This window comes from Dendropsophus ebraccatus, chromosome 7, assembly GCF_027789765.1.
Source record: "Dendropsophus ebraccatus isolate aDenEbr1 chromosome 7, aDenEbr1.pat, whole genome shotgun sequence".
In the NCBI taxonomy this organism is placed as follows: Eukaryota; Metazoa; Chordata; class Amphibia; order Anura; family Hylidae; genus Dendropsophus; species Dendropsophus ebraccatus.
The window spans coordinates 62,593,171-62,613,808 of record NC_091460.1 but is presented as its reverse complement, the minus strand read 5'-3'; the positions used below and the strand labels follow the sequence as shown (position 1 = coordinate 62,613,808).

General features: G+C 43.2%; 1 protein-coding gene across 1 annotated transcript in view; it reads left to right on the top strand.

The window, feature by feature from the left end:
• The window catches only part of LOC138796558 (cyclic nucleotide-binding domain-containing protein 2-like), a 68,873-nt gene that overhangs the window by 32,549 nt on the left and 15,686 nt on the right, over positions 1-20,638 (top strand). Inside the window, exons 9-12 of the mRNA XM_069976164.1 lie at positions 1,858-1,935; positions 12,116-12,176; positions 12,327-12,471; positions 14,227-14,306. Of these exons, the coding sequence (XP_069832265.1) occupies positions 1,858-1,935; positions 12,116-12,176; positions 12,327-12,471; positions 14,227-14,306 (364 nt within the window). The remainder of the gene's footprint in view (positions 1-1,857; positions 1,936-12,115; positions 12,177-12,326; positions 12,472-14,226; positions 14,307-20,638) is intronic.

Here is a 20,638-nt window from a genome sequence, read left to right as displayed (position 1 = left end):
GGTCCCTGGTCCCTGTCCGCTGCTTAACCATTGTTCCTGTGCTCTGCCTGCCACCTACGGTTAAGCCTACAGACCTCTGCCTGCGTTACCATCTGCCTACTGCTCCTGCCACGCATCGCCTGCTGTCACTAGCAACCAAGCCGGGGGTAGCGACCTGGGGGTCGCCTGCCGCAGCAAGTCCATCCCGCCTTGCGGCGGGCTCTGGTGAAAACCAGCGGCCCCTTAGACTCCGCTCCCTGGTGCGGTTACCACCATCGCTAGTGACAGTTCAGTGGATCCACGACTCCGGGCGTTACACCCCTTTAAAATAAAAGCAGGTGTGTCAGCATACCTGTGTGCCCAACCGGCACTGGCGTCATGACAACTTAACATCTGGCTGAGCTATATTCCGACCAACCACCATAGAAGTGGCGTCACACGTTACCACCTAGCAAGTGACCGAGTGTACACCACAATGTGATCAGCTTATTTTTGTGGGAAGAGAATTGCTTCTAACAAGATCACACTGTTCAAAGAGAGATAGATAATATATAAATGATTTTATATGTAATAAAATACCATTATATATTATTACCTTGATTCTTTACTAGTTTCATTATCATGCCTCTACGGGTAAAATGTAAAGCTTTAATTCTTTAGTATCTTTATTCTGTAGGCAGCATATTGCAGTGATGTGCAGTGACACTTGCTATACAAGCGCTATTAAAATTGAGTCCCTGAGGCTGTGTTTCCAGATATGTGTTCCGAATGCAGTGGGAATTATGCTCCCATTTCCCATAGTCCCATAGTCAACCATATGTGGAAACCTAGCCTAACAGTATAGGAAATGTATTGAACTGATAAAGTTGGTCCTAGTACAAGGAGACCTGTGTAAATAAGCAACACTGATCTTTGTTCTCTTAAATGTTGTTGTGCTTTACTTAAAGCTGTCTCTGCTGGCTTGCCACTCAATTCAACTTGCTTCAGGACATAGACATAGGCCATATACTGAAACTAAGCCAAGAAGAGGAGTGCACAGCTGCGTGCTTCTCCTGGCTATATGGTATCTAGTGGTCGGTTGGGTCCTGACCCTGACTGAGCAAAACATGTGGGACATGTCAAATGTTTTCTTAACCCCTTTCCGACAAAGGACGTAAATGTATTCCATGGAAGTGTGTGTTGTAACGACGCATGGCATACATTTGTCATAAAATCGAAGTGCTTCAAGAAGCGAGCTTTAGAAGGTGAGAAGGAAAAAGCGAAAATGCAAAAATGAAAATTGTCTCTTTCCTTAAAGTGTCTCTGTCATTATAACTTTTAAAATTTAAACCAACAGTAGATGTGATATGAAGCAAGTTTGCAATTTACATTTATTATTTTATTTTATTTTATTTTTTAGTTATCATGGGAAACATGTCACTTCCTGTTTTCTGACCCTTTTTTTCTTCAAAGAATCAGAAAACAGGAAGTGCTGTGTTTCCCAGGTCATCTGCGCTCACAGAGAAGGCAGTCATGTGATTGATGGACACTTTGAGCCGTGACTCTCTGTAGAGGTCAGACTTCATGTGTTTATTTTCATTTTTTCAACAAGCACAAGTCAAAAAATCTGCCTTCTGGAGAGTGGACCTGGATTTCTGGTAATTTCAGCTTTGTTTTATAGCAAATGAAAAATGAGTAGCTTTAAAAAATGAATGTAAATAGCAAACTTGGTTTATTTCACATCTACTGTTGACTTGTTGACTGTTGTTTTTGAAAGTTATAACGACAATTGAAGGCCAAAATCCACCGTGTCCTTAAAGGTTTAAGTGACAATAACGCTTTAAAAACAATATTTTCAGTATATTTGGTAAGTACAGTATGTTTTTTTTTCCTTTATAGGAGTCTGTTATTGTTTTCTTCATGGCCTTCAGAGAAATTAGATCTTCTTGTTCACTGCTGTATTCAAAGAAGTTACAGGTAAGTAATGATATAATCGTTCTGAACAGTTGGTTTTTTGGGCTGTGCTTAAAAGGTTTCCATGTGTCTTTGTTGCTCCTTGTAGCCAATCAGGATCAATTTTTCAGTTTTTTAGGGTAGTGTAGAAAAAATGACTTGATTGCTACAGGTAAGAAGCATGGGTGTGACTACCAGGGTAGCAGACATAGTAGCTGCTATGGGCAAGGTCGTCTCCGCAATGAGGTAAAACGAGTTTATTGCTCAGGTGGCAGAGGGTGCGCAATTTCAGGTTTTGTCTTAGGCAGCAGAAAACCTTAAATCGACCCTGGCTATGGGACAACAGCTAAGCGTTCCATCTCTATTCAGATATAAAGTGCAGTGAGTGATAACTGTAGATGAGAGGTCCCCAAGCTCTTGCCCCTTGTGAGTCACTTTCATGTTTCAGTGATGGTTGGGAGGCACATCTACTTAATAATGCAATTTGAATTTTCAAACATTGTTGATACAGTATTTACTTTTATACTATTATTATACCAATAAACTTGCCCTTGTTTTGTGGTTGGGACATATCTGCAGTTATTGGTTTAGTTATAATTCTGGACTGCTATGGTAAACCACTCAGCAGTGGGCCGATCGGAGTTCTGTAGTCCCATCCCCAAGTTCCCCAAACTGCCTAATTTACATATTAATAAAATGCAGCATTTATTTCCTCTTCAAATAAAAAATAGGATATAATAATTGTTACTTACAGACCAGAAATGCCATTTAAAGTGAGCTTGTCAGCAGCTTCTTAATGCCTAAACTAAAGGGACTGTACAATAGGCTTACTTACCCTGAATCCATAGATGCCATTTTTATTGCAATCCAGTGCTGTCATCAGACATGTCAAAAGTTATTGATCGCACTGGAGACCCGCTGTGATCAGGAGATATTGGTGGGGAGAGAGCTCCCTGTTATAGCTAATTGCGACAATGTAAGTCTATGAGGCTACACTGCTGAAATTAGTGGTCGGTAGAGGAGTGGACAACATGGCCTCTGCGCTATTATTCCTGATCTCAGCGGAGCTGAGATCCACTGGGATTAGGGATGAGCGAACTTTTGAAAAGTTCAGTTCGGTTCGATCTGGCAAACTTTCGTGAAGTTCGCATTCGTACGAACCGAACCTAAAACGAACCTTGCTATAACGGCTGAATAATTACAGCTACAATAGTGGGAGTGTGATAGGGTAGAGTTTCGTTTAGTTGCAGTTGCTATTACAATGAAAAAAGTGGAAAAAAACTAAGTGCAAAAATAGTAAAAAAGAAAAATTAGCCAAGGTGTAAGTGATTACACAGGACATAGGACACAAAGTTCCTTGGACCCAGTAGGGTGGAAAACAGACATTTGACAGTGGAACCAGCAGCAATAATAGTGCTGTATTAGACCCAGTGTGGTTGAGAACAGACAATTGACAGAGGAGGAGGAGGCAGTAGCACTTGATTGCACCCAGCCAAGTATGGTTGAAAAGAGACTATTGGAGGAGGCGGCACCACTTGATTGCACCCAGCCCAGTATAGTTTAACCCTTTAAGGACGGGGCCAATTTTCTTTTTTGCGTTTTCGGTTTTTCCTCCTTGTGTTTAAAAGGCCATAGCACTTGCATTTTTCCACCTAGAAACCCACATGAGCCCTTATTTTTTCCGTCACTAATTGTACTTTGCAATGACAGGCTGATTTTTTGCATAAAGTATACTACGAAACCAGAAAAAAATTCAAAGTGTGATGTTTACTTTCTATCGGTACCTTGATTGCGCATATATGACTTTTTGATCGTTTTTTATTACATTTTTTCTGGATTTGATGCGACCAAAAATGCACAATTTTGCACTTTGGGATTTTTTGGCGCTTACGCCGTTTACCGTGCGAGATCAGGAATGTGATTAATTGATAGTTCGGGCGATTACGCACGCCGCGATAGCAAACATGTTTATTTATTTACTTTTATTTAAAACCTGGGAAAAGGGGGGTGATTCTGACTTTTATTAGGGGAGGGGGCTTTTTACTTATAACAATACTTTTTTTTTTTTTTTTTTTTACACATATACTAGAAGCCCCCCTGGGGGACTTCTAGTGTATACACTTTGATCTCTCATTGAGATCTTTGCTGTATAGTTAGTTTGCTGCAGCCGAAAACAAACGAGTACGGGGACGGCACCATCTTGGAGCAGTCCCCGGCCGGCAGCAGTAACGGAGATCTCCTCCACTAGACACCAGGAATGTGCTACGTCCGGTAATCGGATGCAGCTGTCATGTTTGACAGCTGCATCTGATTACTGTATTAGCGGGCACGGCGATCGGCCCATGCCCGCTAATACCCGCGGTCCCGGGCTACAAGGGGCACCCGGAGCCGCGCGGCCCTGCTCTGAACACCTCTTACGGGCGCATGACGTACGGGTACGTCATGCGTCCTTAAGAGGTTAAAGTGTCACTGTCATTAACATTTTTTTTGCAGAAATCAATAGTACAGGCGATTTCAAGAAACTTTGTAATTGGGTTTATTAGCCGAAAAATTAATTTTTATCACCAAAGACACCAAAACAGGACAACAAAGAGTTAATTTACAACTACATGACCCAGCTATCTCCTCTGACAGTCAGCACTGACCTTTCAGACCTCTGAATACAGCTGTCACCCAGTTCCGTGCCTGTAATCCTTTACTCTCCGCTCTCGGCTAACTCCCTCCTTCCTTCTCCCCCCTCCCCTCTCTATAGAACAGACTGGGTATGTCTGATGCAACAAGTCAAAATTTCCTGATATTTTGCAGTGAATGGAAAAGAGGAGGGGGGGGGGACCTGGGGAAAGGCTTTTAAAATGCAGATATTGGCATCTTTGCCTAATAAACAGAATTACAAAGTTTCTTAAAATCGCCTGGACTATTGATTTCTGCAAAAAAAAAAAAAAAAAAAAAAAAGACAGTGACTCTTTAAAAGAGACTATTGAAGGCAGCAGCACCACTTCATTTCACCCAGCCCAGTATGGTCGAGAACAGACTATTTGAGGAGAAGGAGGAGGAGGCAGTACCTGATTGCACCCAGGCCAGTATGGTTGAGAACAGACAATTGACGGAGGAGGAGGATGTTCAGCCTTGGAGTGGTGGCCTGGGAATCCTCGCTGATGATGTTGTTCAGCGCACTTTTCAGAACACGGACGAGTGGGATGATGTCGTTGATCCCATAGTCATGCCTGCTCACAAACAGAGTCACGTCCTCAAAAGGGATCAACAATTGGCAGGAAATGTTCGCAGAAACCTGTGCACTATGAGGTTTATCACATCTGCCATACAAGGTGTATGACTCAGCCCTCCCTGCTGCACTGCAGAGACAATGTTCCTCCCATTGTGGGCTATAACACTTTCCACCGTTAGTTGACGTGGGGTCAGCCATCCATATATCTCCTACCTGATGGTCCGGAGGAGCTCCTGCCCGCTGTGGCTCGTTCACCCAGGCTCACAAAATGGAGGACAGCCTGAGATCGCTGGGCCTGACATCGTTGGTAAGACACCGGGGCAGGTTGGACTGCAGTCAAAGTGGTTGCAAGCTGGTGGAGGCAGAACTTTTGCAGAACTGGCCCCCTAAAGCACCGGGGAGGTGACAGTGGCAAGAATGGGCTAACTTTCTGATCTTCTGGGGGAATGTTGACCCAATGGGCAGTAACAGACATGTACTGCCCTTGCCCATAATTAAAGGACCAGACATCAGCACTCAGGTGCACGGTCTTGAACACCAAGGATCCCAATGAGTCGCCAACATTTTTCTACACAACTGTGCAGCTGAGGGGGTGGGGCCTATATGTCGATGACGGCACGGATGGGACCGGGCTAGGGGCGCTAGGGGCAGGGCGATGTGACACATAGGCCACGAGGCCCCGTCCACAAATACCAATCCACAGGTGATAAAAACGACTTTTTACCAAAAGAAGCACCATGAGGTGTGATATAAAATAAGTAATGAAAGCTGTAACATTTACCCTTTACACCTGTAGAAAACAGTCAAAATGCAGATAGGGGGTGACAGTGTCACTTTAAGCATTTTAAGTTACACCATTTTACCGATCTGTCAGCCAAAATGGATGAGGTCAGCAGTACATTAACTGCTTTGTTATATACAGTATTTCTGCAGGAATGTCTATAGAAGTGTTAAGGATGTGATATTTTGTATATTTAGTGAAACCATTACAATATGGCACTGACCTTCTAAACAAGTAGAAATGTTTACATTCCTTAAAGGTTAGGTAAGTAAATGCTAGTGCTACTTAAGTAACTGTTCTTGTACCTCCAATGAAATACTGACACGAGCCTTAGTTAAGGAACACACGACCCAGGATACACATACTGGCTGCCATCTTTGAATAAAGGTGACCCACCTGAACCATCAGTGTGTTAGGGTGTTTGATTCTTAATGCGCACTATAAACTTTATAACTGTTAATTTGGAACAGACAGTCAATATGACAGCATCCATAACAGAAGGAACTTTTTGCAGACTGAGGATCAGTGGAGGAAGGATTATTATCTGTCTACTTTCTAATTCATTTCTAGATTTAATGTTCTTTTAATCTCTTTTAAAGTCATGTCCCAAAGGCCGTGAACAGACCACTATCCCAAATACCCTGTGGCAGGAATATACATTTAATTGTAGAAAAATGCTGGAAGATCAATTTCATGAAACAGCATATAAGTGATGTCTGCCCTGATGCATTAGCCATCCGCTCCTTCAGATTGTTGTCATCTTCTTATCTTGATATTGATTATGACGGTTAAGAGCATGGATTGATTCCACTTTAGGATACTTATATAAAATATATCAGTAAGTCCTGTGCTATTATTAGAGTAATGACTACATTATTAGTCATAGATGACATCAATTTCATCTACTTCCTGTCCTTCTTCAGTTGTCAACTTTATTGATATGTCCACATGTTCTTCCCAGTATTAGGAGGGGATGTGGGCTGGTTGGACCTCTATTGTTGTGAAAGAGAATCACACGATTACACTAAGAAATAGAGAGAAGGGCTTGTCCAGGAATGGAATGACGTGATTCCTTCCTTACAGAAGCAGTGCTATACATGTTTACAGGTTGTGTGCAGTTTTGGAGTTTGGCCTTACCTCCTTCAAGGGAACTGAATTGCAATTCCAGACACAACCCATGGATGGCCATGGCACTGTTTTTGGGAAAAAGTAGCAATTTTCCTTTTAAAGCCTTTTATATGGTAACTCATAAGCATTGGTTGTGCTTTGTAGCAAAAAAATTTATATCATTTAAACAAACTTCTGATATGTCATAGGGATATGTCAGAGGTATCTGTGGGGGTCCGTATATTACTAGAAGTAAGGGCCTATGGAACGTCTGCAATCGTGTTTACCCGATATTTTATAGTCTTTATGTTAGTATTGTCCCTACAAATGAATAAATAAATAAATACATAAATAATTAAAACAAGCCATTATGTGGCTCTTTGTATGCAAAAAAAAAGGAGTTAAGGCTCTTAGATGGTGTGGCAAAAATAGTGGATGGGAGAAGTCATTTTCACAGTATGGTGAACCAAGGAAAAAACATTTTAGCCCCACAAATTTGTGCAATAGCATTATTGTGTTCCAAATTTAACCTACAAATATTTTTTCCGATCTCATAATAATTTATATTATGGTGAAATAAAAAAGTATCAAAAGAAACAACTTGTGGAAAAATAAAAATGTTATAGAAGGAGAGGGGAAAAAAATGGAAGCAAAAAAATAAAAACCACTTAGTGATCTTTCCTGATGGTTATTCTTTCTTTATGGCTTTTCGTAACTATCTAGGCTGATTAGTTGCACGGCATGTTAAGATTATACTCAGAAAGGAAACAGAACTGGCTGCAGAAATAAAGGACTAGGAAGCTGATGTGATCCATTCTGTGGAGTAATTGACAGTTCCTGGAAATAGCAATCCCCTTAAACGTGTTACAGTCATACTGTACTTTATCCATGTTATATTTATAGAAAAGTGACCCAAGGACTTTACCCTAAATGAAGTCATTTTTCTCCATATACCTTTGTGTTCTTTCTAGTTGCTTTATTTTTGTTAGTATACAGAATAGGTTGTTTGGCATGTATCATGGAGCTCTGTTTATTTTTTTGAGTTGCTGCCAGTTTTGGCCTTCATTTTTCTTGCAGACTTAGAATAGTGCATGTTTCTTCACATTTCCTCAACAAATAAAATTAGAATCCTTCATTTCCTCATTTTGATATTTATACATAACTGCCCACATATGGTTACTGTGCCTAGGATCCAAATAATAGGAAAACAGTGATGCCAATGTGTGTGTATATATATATATATATATACACACACACACAGTGGTACCTTGGCTTAAGAGTAACTTGGTTTAAGTGCATTTTGGTTTAAGAGCTCACAGTTTTTAAAAATTATGACTTGCTTTGCATTGCTTTGGTTTATCCCTTAGAGGACACGGCCAATTTAAATTTTTGCGTTTTTGTTTTTTCCTCCTTGTGTTTAAAAGGCCATAGCACTTGTATTTTTTCACCTAGAAACCCACATGAGCCCTTATTTTTTGCGCCACTAATTGTACTTTGCAATGACAGGCTGAATTTTTTCATAAAGTACACTGCGAAACCAGAAAAAAAGTTTGGTGAAATTGAAAAAAAAAAATGCATTTCTTTTCTTTTTTTTTTTTTTTTTTTTTGTTTTTACGCCATGCGCCCTGGGGTAAAACTGACTTGTTATATATGTTTCTCAAGTCGTTACAATTACAACGATATGTAACATGTATAACTTTAATTGTATCTGATGGCCTGTAAAAAATTCAAACCATTGTTAACAAATATATGTTCCTAAAAATCGCTCCATTCCCAGGCTTATAGCGCTTTTATCCTTTGGTCTATAGGGCTGTGTCAGGTGTCATTTTTTGCGCCATGAAGTGTTCTTTCTATCGGTACCTTGATTGCGCATATGCGACTTTTTAATTGCTTTTTATTACAATTTTTCTGGATTTGATGCAATTTTGCACTTTGGGATCTTTTTACGCTTACGCCGTTTACTGTGCAAGATCTGAAATGGCATTAATTAATAGTTTGGGTGATTATGCACGCGGCAATACCAAACATGTTTATTTATTTATTTATTTTTATTTATAACATGGGAAAAGGGGGGTGATTCAAACTTTTATTAGGGGAGGGTGCTTTTTACTAATAACAATACTTTTATTTGTACTTTTACACTTATACTAGAAGCCCCCCTGGGGTTAGGGTTATTCCCCCTGGGGTTAGGGTTATTCCCCCTGGGGGACTTCTAGTATAAGTGCACTGATCTCTCATACAGATCCATGCTGCATAGATATGCAGCATAGATTGATGAGATAGGCACATTGATTGCTTCCGGCTGCTTCAGCCGGAAGCAATTGAGTGCCAAGCCGGGATTAGCACCATTGCGGCGCTGACCCCGGACGGGGTAAGATGTGTGGATCGCTCCTCCGGGACAATGTCCCGGAGGAGCGATCCTCCCCACTAGACACCAGGGAACGGGCTGCATCAAGTAATCGGATGCAGCTGTCAACTTGGACAGCTGCATGTGATTACTGTATTAGCGGGCATGGCAACCGGACCGTGCCCGCTAATAGCCGCGGTCCCGGGCTACGAGCCTCACCCAGGACCGCGGTGGTTCAGAACACATGGAGGCAGCCCTGGAAGTACGGGTACGTCCAGGGTCGCCTAGGGGTTAAGAGCTCCCTGTACTGGGTGGGAGGGGGAGTGGAGGAAGGGCATGGTCTGCATAGCGGGGTCTAAGTACTATGATCCAGGAAGTCTCCCTCAACTTCCAAATCATAGCAGATCCACTTCAGGCTGGGGCTTACATCATGGGACAGGACTGTGGAGGTAATCTCTGCATAGCTGTAACCCCTCTCTCCTTGTACAGAGAGCGGTTTAAGAGTGGATTTGGTTTACAAGCACAGTCCTGGAACGAATTATGCTCGTAATCCAAGGCACCACTGTATATATATATATATATATATATATATATATATATATATATATATATATATATATATATTTATTTTTTATTTTTTTTTTCCATCATGTCTGGACAGTTATATCTCCTGCCTGCCACAGTAAAGTATTGCATTTCATTCTAATTTGTGTATATTTTTTTCCCTTGAAGAGATGTGTAAACGAAATATACAAAAAATAGAATAAAAAAATGCATTATATTACTGCAAGACACATCGAACTGTGGCAGTTTGCCGGCAATTGACAGCATACTGCCAGAGTTCTTATGTGTCTTCCTTTTGGAGAGATTGTTTGGCTTGGCATAAAATCCCCAGTCAATGTTCTAAGACTCTTTGATTGAGTGAGACTTGACTTGAAGGGACACTTCTTTGCTCAACAGGTGTGAAAGCTATTTTGCCTATCCTTTCTTTCTAGAATTCTTGGTGGAGCAGCAATGGTCTGTAAGTCTCCTCATGTCTTTATGACAAACTCTCCTTAAAGGGGAAATAGTTCAGTGTACAGTATTAGTAAGTGTACTCACAGCCCTTAATGACAGCAGCTCCCTGTGTACCTCATAGAGCTAAAATAAGATTCTCCTCCTCCAGGCTGGGCTGTCCTGCTCTGTGGTGAGTCTGTCCATAAGATGGCCAGCATGGAGGAGCATGTGACCATGTTCCCTTCCCAGGGTCTACCATAGGAGTATACAGGTTGAGTGGTGGACACTTGGCAGCGGGGCATGGTCACATGCTCCTCCATGTTGGCCATCTTAAGGACAGACTCACTACAGGGCAGGACAGCACAGAAGGGAAATCTTATTTTAGCTCTATGAGGTGCACAGGGAGCTGCTGTCAGTAAGGGCTGTGAGTACACCTACTAATACTGTACACTGAGCAATTTTACTATAAAGTGGCTATCCCCTTTAATGAGAGTTTGTACCCCTTTGACCTAATGAAACATATTTAATTTTTTGATTCTAATTTTTGTTTATTTAATTCACACATTCCTTTATGGGACAAAAAATACAAAAATCTGAACTAAAAAAGACAATAGATCAATTGACATTAAACCAGGCACCCTCCGCTCTGCCAAGCAGAGGGTACCTGGTTAAATATTCAAGTCCCCCAATAATTTCAATGGGGTTCGCTACTGGAGTCAAGCACTCGAGCATTAAAAAAATGTTCAAACCGTGTAACAAGCACTCGAGCATTTTAGTGTTTGCTCAACACTAATAATGAGTCTTACAAATACTTAATTCAGCCAATGCATTTGCAGCAATAAATAAGCAGCGCATGTTTGCCATGGCGTAGGAAGTTGTATTTAAGATGGATATTATTTAAAGATATTTCAGCACCATCAATCCGATTTAGAAATAAAAAGGAACACGATAAGATGAAATCAAGTGCTTTCTGCATTCCTGGTGATTGCTCATAGTGTTTGCACAGATTTCCCCATTTTGTAAATAATTTTGACTGGGTAATGAAAGTATTAAAACATATAAACAGGATAATGCAATGTACGTAGCAAAACAAGATAACTGAGCAATTCTGAGTTTTATTAATGCCATGGTGATTTATTTCCTGTGTATGGCTGTTTCTGGGAATCTATATTAAGGGTTTTTTCTTTTATATTTTGCTTTGTTGTAATGTTGCTTCGATACATTAGCGTGTTTATCATTGAGCAGGAAATCAATCTGACATCATACTGACATAATCCATTACTGCAATAAATGAGAATATTTTCCTTAATCAATCAATCTACATCACTTGCACCTGTTTATTACATTGCTTTTTGTTAAAGCGATGGGCAGCAGGAAGGTCAGGAACTACCTTTCTCTGAATTGAGGGTGAGCCAGAACTGGTAATATACTGACAGCAAAGTTTCATGAAATATGCATTGTCGTAAACCTGTTCTTTATGTATTATGTACATGTCAGAGATCCTATGTATTATTTAGGTTATGGGCCTTATTTATCAAAAAGCTGGACTTGATGCCCATAGTAACCATTCACCGTGATTCTTTAACGACTGTAAGTCTGATATTGGTTACTAATATAGAGGTAATATAGTCAAAGAACAAGAAACTACTGTATGTCAAATATAGCCAACATTGTTGCTTAAATAATACATATGAATAGCTTATTGATCCTATACATTTTATGCCAACACAATGCACTTTCTTTATAGGGCCGGGACAGCAGTGATTGTGGATAGCACCAAATCTTCATCCCTGGTGTTAGTAAAATCTGTAAGGACAAATGAATTAATTTAAGTCTATCTATCTATCTATCTATCTATCTGTCGGTCTGTCTGTCTGTCTGTCTATCTGTCCATCTATCTATCTTTATCACTGACACTGAATATTTAGCAGGATCTATGTTTTTTTTGTTTTTTTCAGGGTAAATGTCTGATTGTGGTGCATCTTATTCAAGATAGGCCATCAACTTCTTATAAGACAACAAATTGTTCCATGGTGTTAAATCGCCTTCCTACTGTACAGTTCCTACTAGAGAAAAGAGAAGGTCCTTCACATGTTTTTGAAAGTAAGTTTTGCCTGCCTGATTCTCATACAAAAGGAAACACAGCCTGGAACGTAAGACAAAGACTCCTTGAACAAATGCATAGGACATAAATCTTAGTTTTGCAGGATAACCATGCTAATGTTATGTTCGGGTGCTCTTGCAACTAAAAGGACAATTTGTGTTACTGATTTTTAAAGGAACACTCCAGAAAAGACAGATTGGCCATCTTATGCCTCATGTAAGGTCTGAGCACAGTGTATGCCATTTTCTAGGAATGTTCCTTTTAAAAAATGGAACTATCATAGGTTTTAGTCTCTGCGGGGATGATCGACAGGCAGAGAGACCTGTTAGTGGCTTCTCTGTCTGTCAATCACTCCCGCAGAGTACGGTTACAGGCAGTGAGCTTTTACTAGTCACAGACAGCTCCACGCTTAATGAGTGGTTACTGCCCCTCTCTTGGCTTTGGCTGTTCACACTGATATGGTAAGGGAGCTGTTCAGGTGGTGTATTGGCTAGATTAGCACAATTGTGCATGGCACTGATTGGACAATGTCAGATTGTGTGGGGACACCTCTGACTGATAACACCCAATTGTCAATTTATTCATAAATTTCAAAGACTCAAAACAGCAATACAATAAAGTTGTTTCAGAATAGTTTTTTCATAGGCAACACATTTTTTGCTGCCACAGTCAGGGCCGTATTAACAGCTGCTGCTGCCCTAGGCACTAAACCTGAAGACACCCCATCTTGGGGAGTGTGGTGGAGCATGGTTTCGGCCATATGCATTTCTCTACATTTAGAAATATTGTCTAACTCGTGTTTTTCATGGTTTCTAACTGCTTAAAACATAAACAAATTTCCACACTGAAACATTGATTAGAGCAGTCTGCATATTGTCTTAAGGAATTCTCACCACAGGATTGGTAGATTGGTAGGTAATAGCTCCAGGCGTCACATTTACCACTGCCACACCATACCTGACCAATACTGGCATACTGTGACTGGATAACACCACCATACCAGACCTGACCAATACTGCCATACTGTGACAGGATAACACTGTCATACCAGACCTGACCAATACCGCCATACTGTGACTGGATAACACTGTCATACCAGACCTGACCAATACCGCCACACTGTGACTGGATAACACTGCCATACCAGACCTGACCAATACCGCCATACTGTGACTGGATAACAGTGTCATACCAGACCTGACCAATACCGCCACACTGTGACTGGATAACACTGCCATACCAGACCTGACCAATACCGCCATACTGTGACTGGATAACACCGCCATACCAGACTTGACCAATACCGCCATACTGTGACTGGATAACACCGCCATACCAGACCTGACCAATACCGCCACACTGTGACTGGATAACAACGTCATACCAGACCTGACCAATACCACCATACCTCTTCCCCCCCTGGAAAAGACACCAGAATTACTAGCAAGTCTGAACGGGAGGTAGGAGACTAAAAAAATAAAAACAGAAAGAAAGTTCTTTCTTTCCCCCTGCTTGTTGGTGCTGCCCCCCTGCAAGGTGCTGCCCTAGGCACTGGACCACGGGTGTCTAGTGGTAAATACGGCCCTGGCCACAGTCATGTCTACTAGACTAGTATAATGATCAAGAATATGATCAGTACAAACTCACATTTTATCAGTGCTATGTTTCACTATATCTCATTTAAACTGTTTAATTCCATTGGTTCTGCTAGTAATGTTAATGTGCTGTTGCATTTGTTTTTATATTTTAACCAGGATCTTTTTTACCAAGAACATCCTATTCAGCTTCCTTCAGAGCACCTTATACTGAGACGCCTATGAGACCTCGGCCACAGGTGATATATGTTTATTCATTCTTTAATTCAGCACATATAATTATTACATTAAAGGAGAAGTCTGGCCAAAATTATTTTTTAATATGTTATTACTTATGGAAAGTTAGACAAATTTCTAATGTACATTAATTATGGGAAATGCACATATAGGGTTATTTCCCTTAATTTAGTAGATCATGGAGTGTCAGAATTCTCTCAGATACAGTAACATCATAACCCAGGGTGTAATTCCTATGGAGTGTCCAGCAGGGGGCTGTATGTAGAAGTCTATGGGGCTTTATTGTTTGTTTGGATGTCTATGTAAACTAATGGAATGGAGTGTACAGTGTGCTTTATTAAATAAATACATTTATGGAATACTTTGGGGAGCAAGTGTCCTTGCTCCCCAAAGTATTCCATAGATATATTCAATCAGTACATTTGGAGGACACCGAGCAGGGAGGGAGAAAGGGTGCCTGTGCATCTACCTCCCCCTCCTTCCCTGCTCGGTGCTGCTGCCACATATACACAGTACTACTCCTTCCATCATCTGCTTATAGTATGAGCAGATGATGGGGGAGTAGTACCAGGGCTGATTTCAATCACCGGAAAGCCCACCGAATCGCTGCCCCCCGCCACGGCCACCGCACTGGACTATATTTACTGAACTACTACTCCCATTATCTGCTCATAGTGCTTGCTGCCGCTGATGCCGCTGGTCGCAGGGGGAAGCTGCCATCATGCCCCCTCCACTCCCCCCTCCTCCTTCCGGGATCCGGGCAAACTTCCCCTTATCTAATGGCTGACTCCCCACCTGGTCGCCGCTCTTCGCTCACACATACCGGATCCGGTAGCCGGTAGCCGGTATGTGTGAGCGGAGAGCGGTGGCCAGGCGGGGAGTCAGTCATGGGATAGGGAGAAGTTTGCCCGGATCCCGTAAGGAGGAGCGGAGGGGGCATGATGGCTGCACTGCACTGTGATGAGCGGCTCCCCCCTGCGCCCGGCGGCATCAGCGGCGACAAGCATGTGATAGGGATAACCCAGTTACTACTCCCATCACCTGCTCATACTATGAGCAGATGATGGCAGTAGTAGTTCAGTGTAGTCCAGTGAGGCGGCGGAGGAGGGCGGTGGTTCGGCGGGCTTAGGGTGATTGAGATCGGCCCTGGTACTACTCCCCCATCATCTGCTCATACTATGAGCATATTATGGGAGGAGTAGTACTGTTTATATGTGGCAGCAGCACCGAGCAGGGAGGGAGGGGAAGCTAGATGCACAGGCACCTCTCTCCCTCCCTGCTCGGTGCCCTCCAAATGTACTGATTGAATACATTTATGGAATACTTTGGGGAGCAAGGACACTTAATTAAGGGCAATAGCGGTATATGTGCATTTCCCATAATTAATGTACATTAGAAATTTGTCTAACTTTCTATAAGTAATAACATATCAAAAAATAATTTTGGCCGGACTTCACCTTTAATTAAAACTTGCAATGTTGTCCCTGGTTTACCTTAAAGGGAACCAGTTATTCCAATTGCAGCTGCAGTTTTATACCCCTGAACATGAAGTTTATTCCCCCATGTGGCAGGGAGAGGGGTGGCAGGTAGTCATCTGGGAGGCTCCCCGTCCTTTTCTAGTCACCGCTCTCTGTCAACACGCTCGGCTCGGTGCCTCTCCCTGTCAATCATCCCTGCCGAGTGCGCTGACAGGGAGAGAGCGGTGAGTAGACACGGGTGGGGAGCCTCCCAGATGACTACCTGCCACCCCAATTTGGGGGATTAAACTTCATTTTCTCCAGTATAAAGCTGCTGCCTAAGCCTCGGCTGGTACGTGCCAAAAGCTGCACAGGAGATTTATACGGTGCTGCATGAAACCATATCAACCCAATGATTGGGTTGAAATGGCTGATTGGTATCACAATTTCTTATGGTCCACATCACCAGACTGTGTCACTTCTAATGGGTGCAATATAAGTTAAAGGGGTTATCTTATTAGAGATAGTGACAACAGTGTCGGACTGAACCACCGGAGGACCGGCAGCTGGGGCCCCCAGACAGCTATAAAGTGATGCTGCATGTCCCCAGTGGGCCCCAGTGTCGGACGCTGCCGCTGTCAGGCCGGCCCCTGCTGGTGGCGAAGGATCCCTCCCTGGCTCCAGCCCCCACCTCAACTTTGTCCCCGCCGCACACTGGTTGGACTCTGAACTGTATGCGCTCACACTAATGAGCGCATACAGTTCCTATTGGGCCAGGATGTGATTGACACAGCATCAGAAGCCATTGGCTCCTGGCTGTGTCAATCATTCTTGTGGCCGGAGGCAGTATTATGCCTCCAGCCACAAGAGGCAGCGCTCTGCATCGGCACACGTACGTCACGCATGAGTGACTTGGTGACGTCACTCTGGCGCCGCGCGGGCCTTGCAGAGCAGCGGATCAGAGCGGAAATGTACCGTCACCGACCGCTTAAGGCCTGGACCAGGCACCTCTTCTCTGCAGCCAGTCAGCATCGTGAGCTGTGAGGAGTGGCATTGTGAGGACTGGCATTCGTTTTTTGGGGGGTGAGCTGCTGAGCTTTGTAAACTAACCAACATGGGGGACTACTAGGGTGTGTATTAAAACCCCCATCACCCCCCTGACAGCTGGTGTGTTTCATGACTACAGCCCACATCATCCCCCTGACAGCTGGTGTGTTTCATGACTACAGCCCCCATCATCCCACTGATAGCCTGTGTGTTTCATGACTTCTGCCCCCATCATCCACCTGGCAGCTGGTGTGTTTCATGACGACAGCCCCCATCATCCCACTGATAGCTGGTGTGTTTCATGACTACAGCCCCCACCATCCCACTGAAAGCTGGTGTGTTACATGACTACAACCCCCATCATCCCACTGATAGCTGGTGTGTTACATGACTACAGCACCCATCATCCCACTGATACCTGGTGTGTTACATGACTACAGCACCCATCATCCCACTAATAGCTGGTGTGTTTCATGACTACAGCACCCATCATCTCACAGATAGCTGGTGTGTTACATGAATACAGCCCCCGTTATCCCACTGTTAGCTGGTGTGTTACATGAGTACAGCCCCCATCATCCCACTGAGAGCTGGTGTGTTACATGACTACAGCCCCCATCATCCCAGTGATAGCTGATGTGTGTTACATGACTACAACTCCCATCATGCCACTGATAGCTTGTGTGTTACATGACTACAACCCCATCATCCAACTAACAGCTGGTGTGTTACATGACTACAACCCCATCATCGCATGATAGCTGGTGTGGTACATGACTACAGCCCCCATCAACTCCCTGACAGCTGGTGTGTTACATGACTACAGCCCCCATCATCCCCCTGACAGCTGGTGTGTTACATGACTACAACTCCCATCATCCTCTGATAGCTGGAGTGTTACATGACTACAGCCCCAATCATCTCACTAATAGCTGGTGTGTTACATGACTACAGCCCCCATCATCCTACTGATAGCTGGTGTGTTACATGGCTACAACCCCATCATCCCCTGATAGCTGGTGTGTTACATGATGACTACAGCCCCTATCATCTCACTGATAGCTGGATGTGTTACATGACTACAGCCCCCATCATCCCACTGATAGATGGTGTGTTACATGACTACAATTCCCATCATCCCCTGATAACTGGTGTGTTACATGACTACAACCCCATCATCCCACTGAATGGCAAAGTGATTTATATAACACTAAACAGATTTTCTTGTTATGCCATGTCACCCACAGGGACTTCTTTTCTGTCTGGAATTTCTATTTATTAAGTTAAAAACATGTATTATTTATTTCTTTATTAAGTTAAAGTGTAAATGTAAATGTATTAATAAACATTGGGGGACATTTATCAAGGCTTTTGTGCCTAATATTTGGTGAATAATTGCATTTTTCTCCCATTTTTGGTCTAAGTTCTATTTATGAACCAGTATTCGACAGGTGAATATTTTTAGATGCAACTTTTTTTTAAATCTGCCGGTTTTTAGTATTCACCCAGAATACAAAATTTTTAAAAAGTTGCATAAACAGGCGCAAGCTTACGTCTGGTCAGTACCAGGTTAATAAAACTGCGAAATTTTTTCATATTTGCGCCTTTTTTGCGCCTCTTTATTTAGATGCATTTACTATGGCAGTGCTACATTTTAACCCCTTCACGTCAGTAACATACATTCCTATTGCACATACCCCGTGCAGTAGGAATGTTTATATACGTTCCTGACTTCAGGGGGCTTTATGATGAGAGCGGGATCGCTGCAGAGATAGCGATCCCGCTCTCATCTGACTGCAGCACCGGAGATAATGAGAATCAGCTGCGATCCCGCAGCTGACCCCGATTAACCCCTTAGTGACCGCCAAAACGGCGGTCACTAATGGGCCGGTGCCGCCGCTGTATTTCATCTCCCCCCACCGTGAATCCACGGTGGGGGGAGATGAAATAAGTAAAATAATACCCCAGATCAGCCCCCCTAGTGCCCCGGTAACTAACCCCCCCTCCCCGCGGCGGCCATCAGATCCAAGATGGCCGCTGCCATCACTGTGAACAGACTAATGTCTGTTTACAGTGATCTCGTAGTAACAATGAATGAAAGCCCCATGCTCTCCGCCACCGGAGGTAGCGGAGAGCATGAGGCAGTGATCGGGGACCCCCCTGTTGGGTCCCGGTACAAGCGATCAGCGGTATATACTATATACCGCTGATCACTTGTGCCATGTGCTCCCGGCACTTTTTATCCCCTGTCACCATAAATGATTGGTGACAGGGGATAAAAAGTGATGTGCCCCCACCCCGCAAGTCGCCCCCCCCACCCCCCCAGTCACCCCCCCCCCCCCCACCTACCCCATATACTCACCTGATCCTGGGAGCTCCTTCCTCCTCGGCGTCCTGGCTGGTTATGAAGTGCGCATGCGCTCCATAACCAGCCAACTCTGAAAAGTTAAAGTGACAGAGACCAATTTGGTCTCTGGCACTGAACTATGATTACTGTGATAGAAAATATCACAGTAAACATAGTAATATAGTGAAAATGAATGTATAAAGTACAAAAAGTGAAAAACATGCAAAAAAATAAAACACACACTTTTTATTATAGTAATAATTGCATTTTACTCCCAAATTACCCCTAACCCCCCCCCCCCCAGATTACCCGTAACCACCGCAGGTTGCCTGTAACCACCCCAGGTTGTCCGTAATCACGTCAGATTGCACGTAACCCCCCAGATTACTCTTAACCACCGCTAGTTGCCCGTACCCACCGCAGGTTGCCCGTACCCACCGCACGTTGCCCGTTTATCCGTAACCACCCCAGATTGTCTGTAACCACCCCAGATTGTCCGTAACCACCCCAGATTGTCTGTAACCACAGCAGGTTGTCCGTATCCACCCCAGGTTTCCTCTAACCACCCCAGGTTGCCTCTAACCACCCCAGGTTGCCTCTAACCACCCCAGGTTGCCGTAACCACAGCAGGTTCCCCGTGACCACCCCATGTTGACCATATTATTGTACCGTTTTACTCAGGAAAACCTGTGTTACAGATTTTGGGGTACATTTTTTTCTCCTGTTCCTTGTGAAATTTTTGTTTTTACTGGCCAATTTTGAATACTTTCCTCTAATACCTGAGGGGCCAAAATGCTCATCCTACCCCAAGATGAATTCTTTGAGGGGTGTACTTTCCAAAATGGGGTGACTTTTGGGGGGTTCTATTCTGTAGACATTACAGGGGCGCTGCAAACGCACCTGGCGCTCAGAAACTTCTTCAGAAAAATCTGCACGGAAAATGCTAATTGGCGCTCTTTCCCTTCTGAGCCCGGCTGTGTGCCCATACAGGGGTTTATGCCTACATATGGGGTACCGTTCTACTCAGGAGAACCTGCGTTACAGATTTTGGGGTGAATTTCCTCTCCTGTTCCTCGTGAAATTGAGAACATATTATTGGAAAAATTCGAGTTTTTCATTTTTACTGTCTGCTTTTGAATACTTTCCTCTAATACTTGTGGGGTCAAAATGCTCACCGCACACCAAGATGTATTCTTTGAGGGATGCACTTTCCAAAATGGGGTGACTTATGGCGAGATTTTACTACGCTGGCACTACAGGGGCACTGCAAACGCACCTGACGCTCAAAAACTTCTTCAGCAAAATCTGCATTGAAAAAGCTAATTGGCGCTCCTTTGCTTCTGAGCCCCACTGTGTGCCCATGCAGTGGTTTATGCCCACATATGAGGTACCTTTTTACTCAGGAGAACCTGCGTTACAAATTTTGGGGTACTTTTTTCTCTTGTTCCTCGTGAAATTGAGAAATTTCAAACTAAAGGAACAT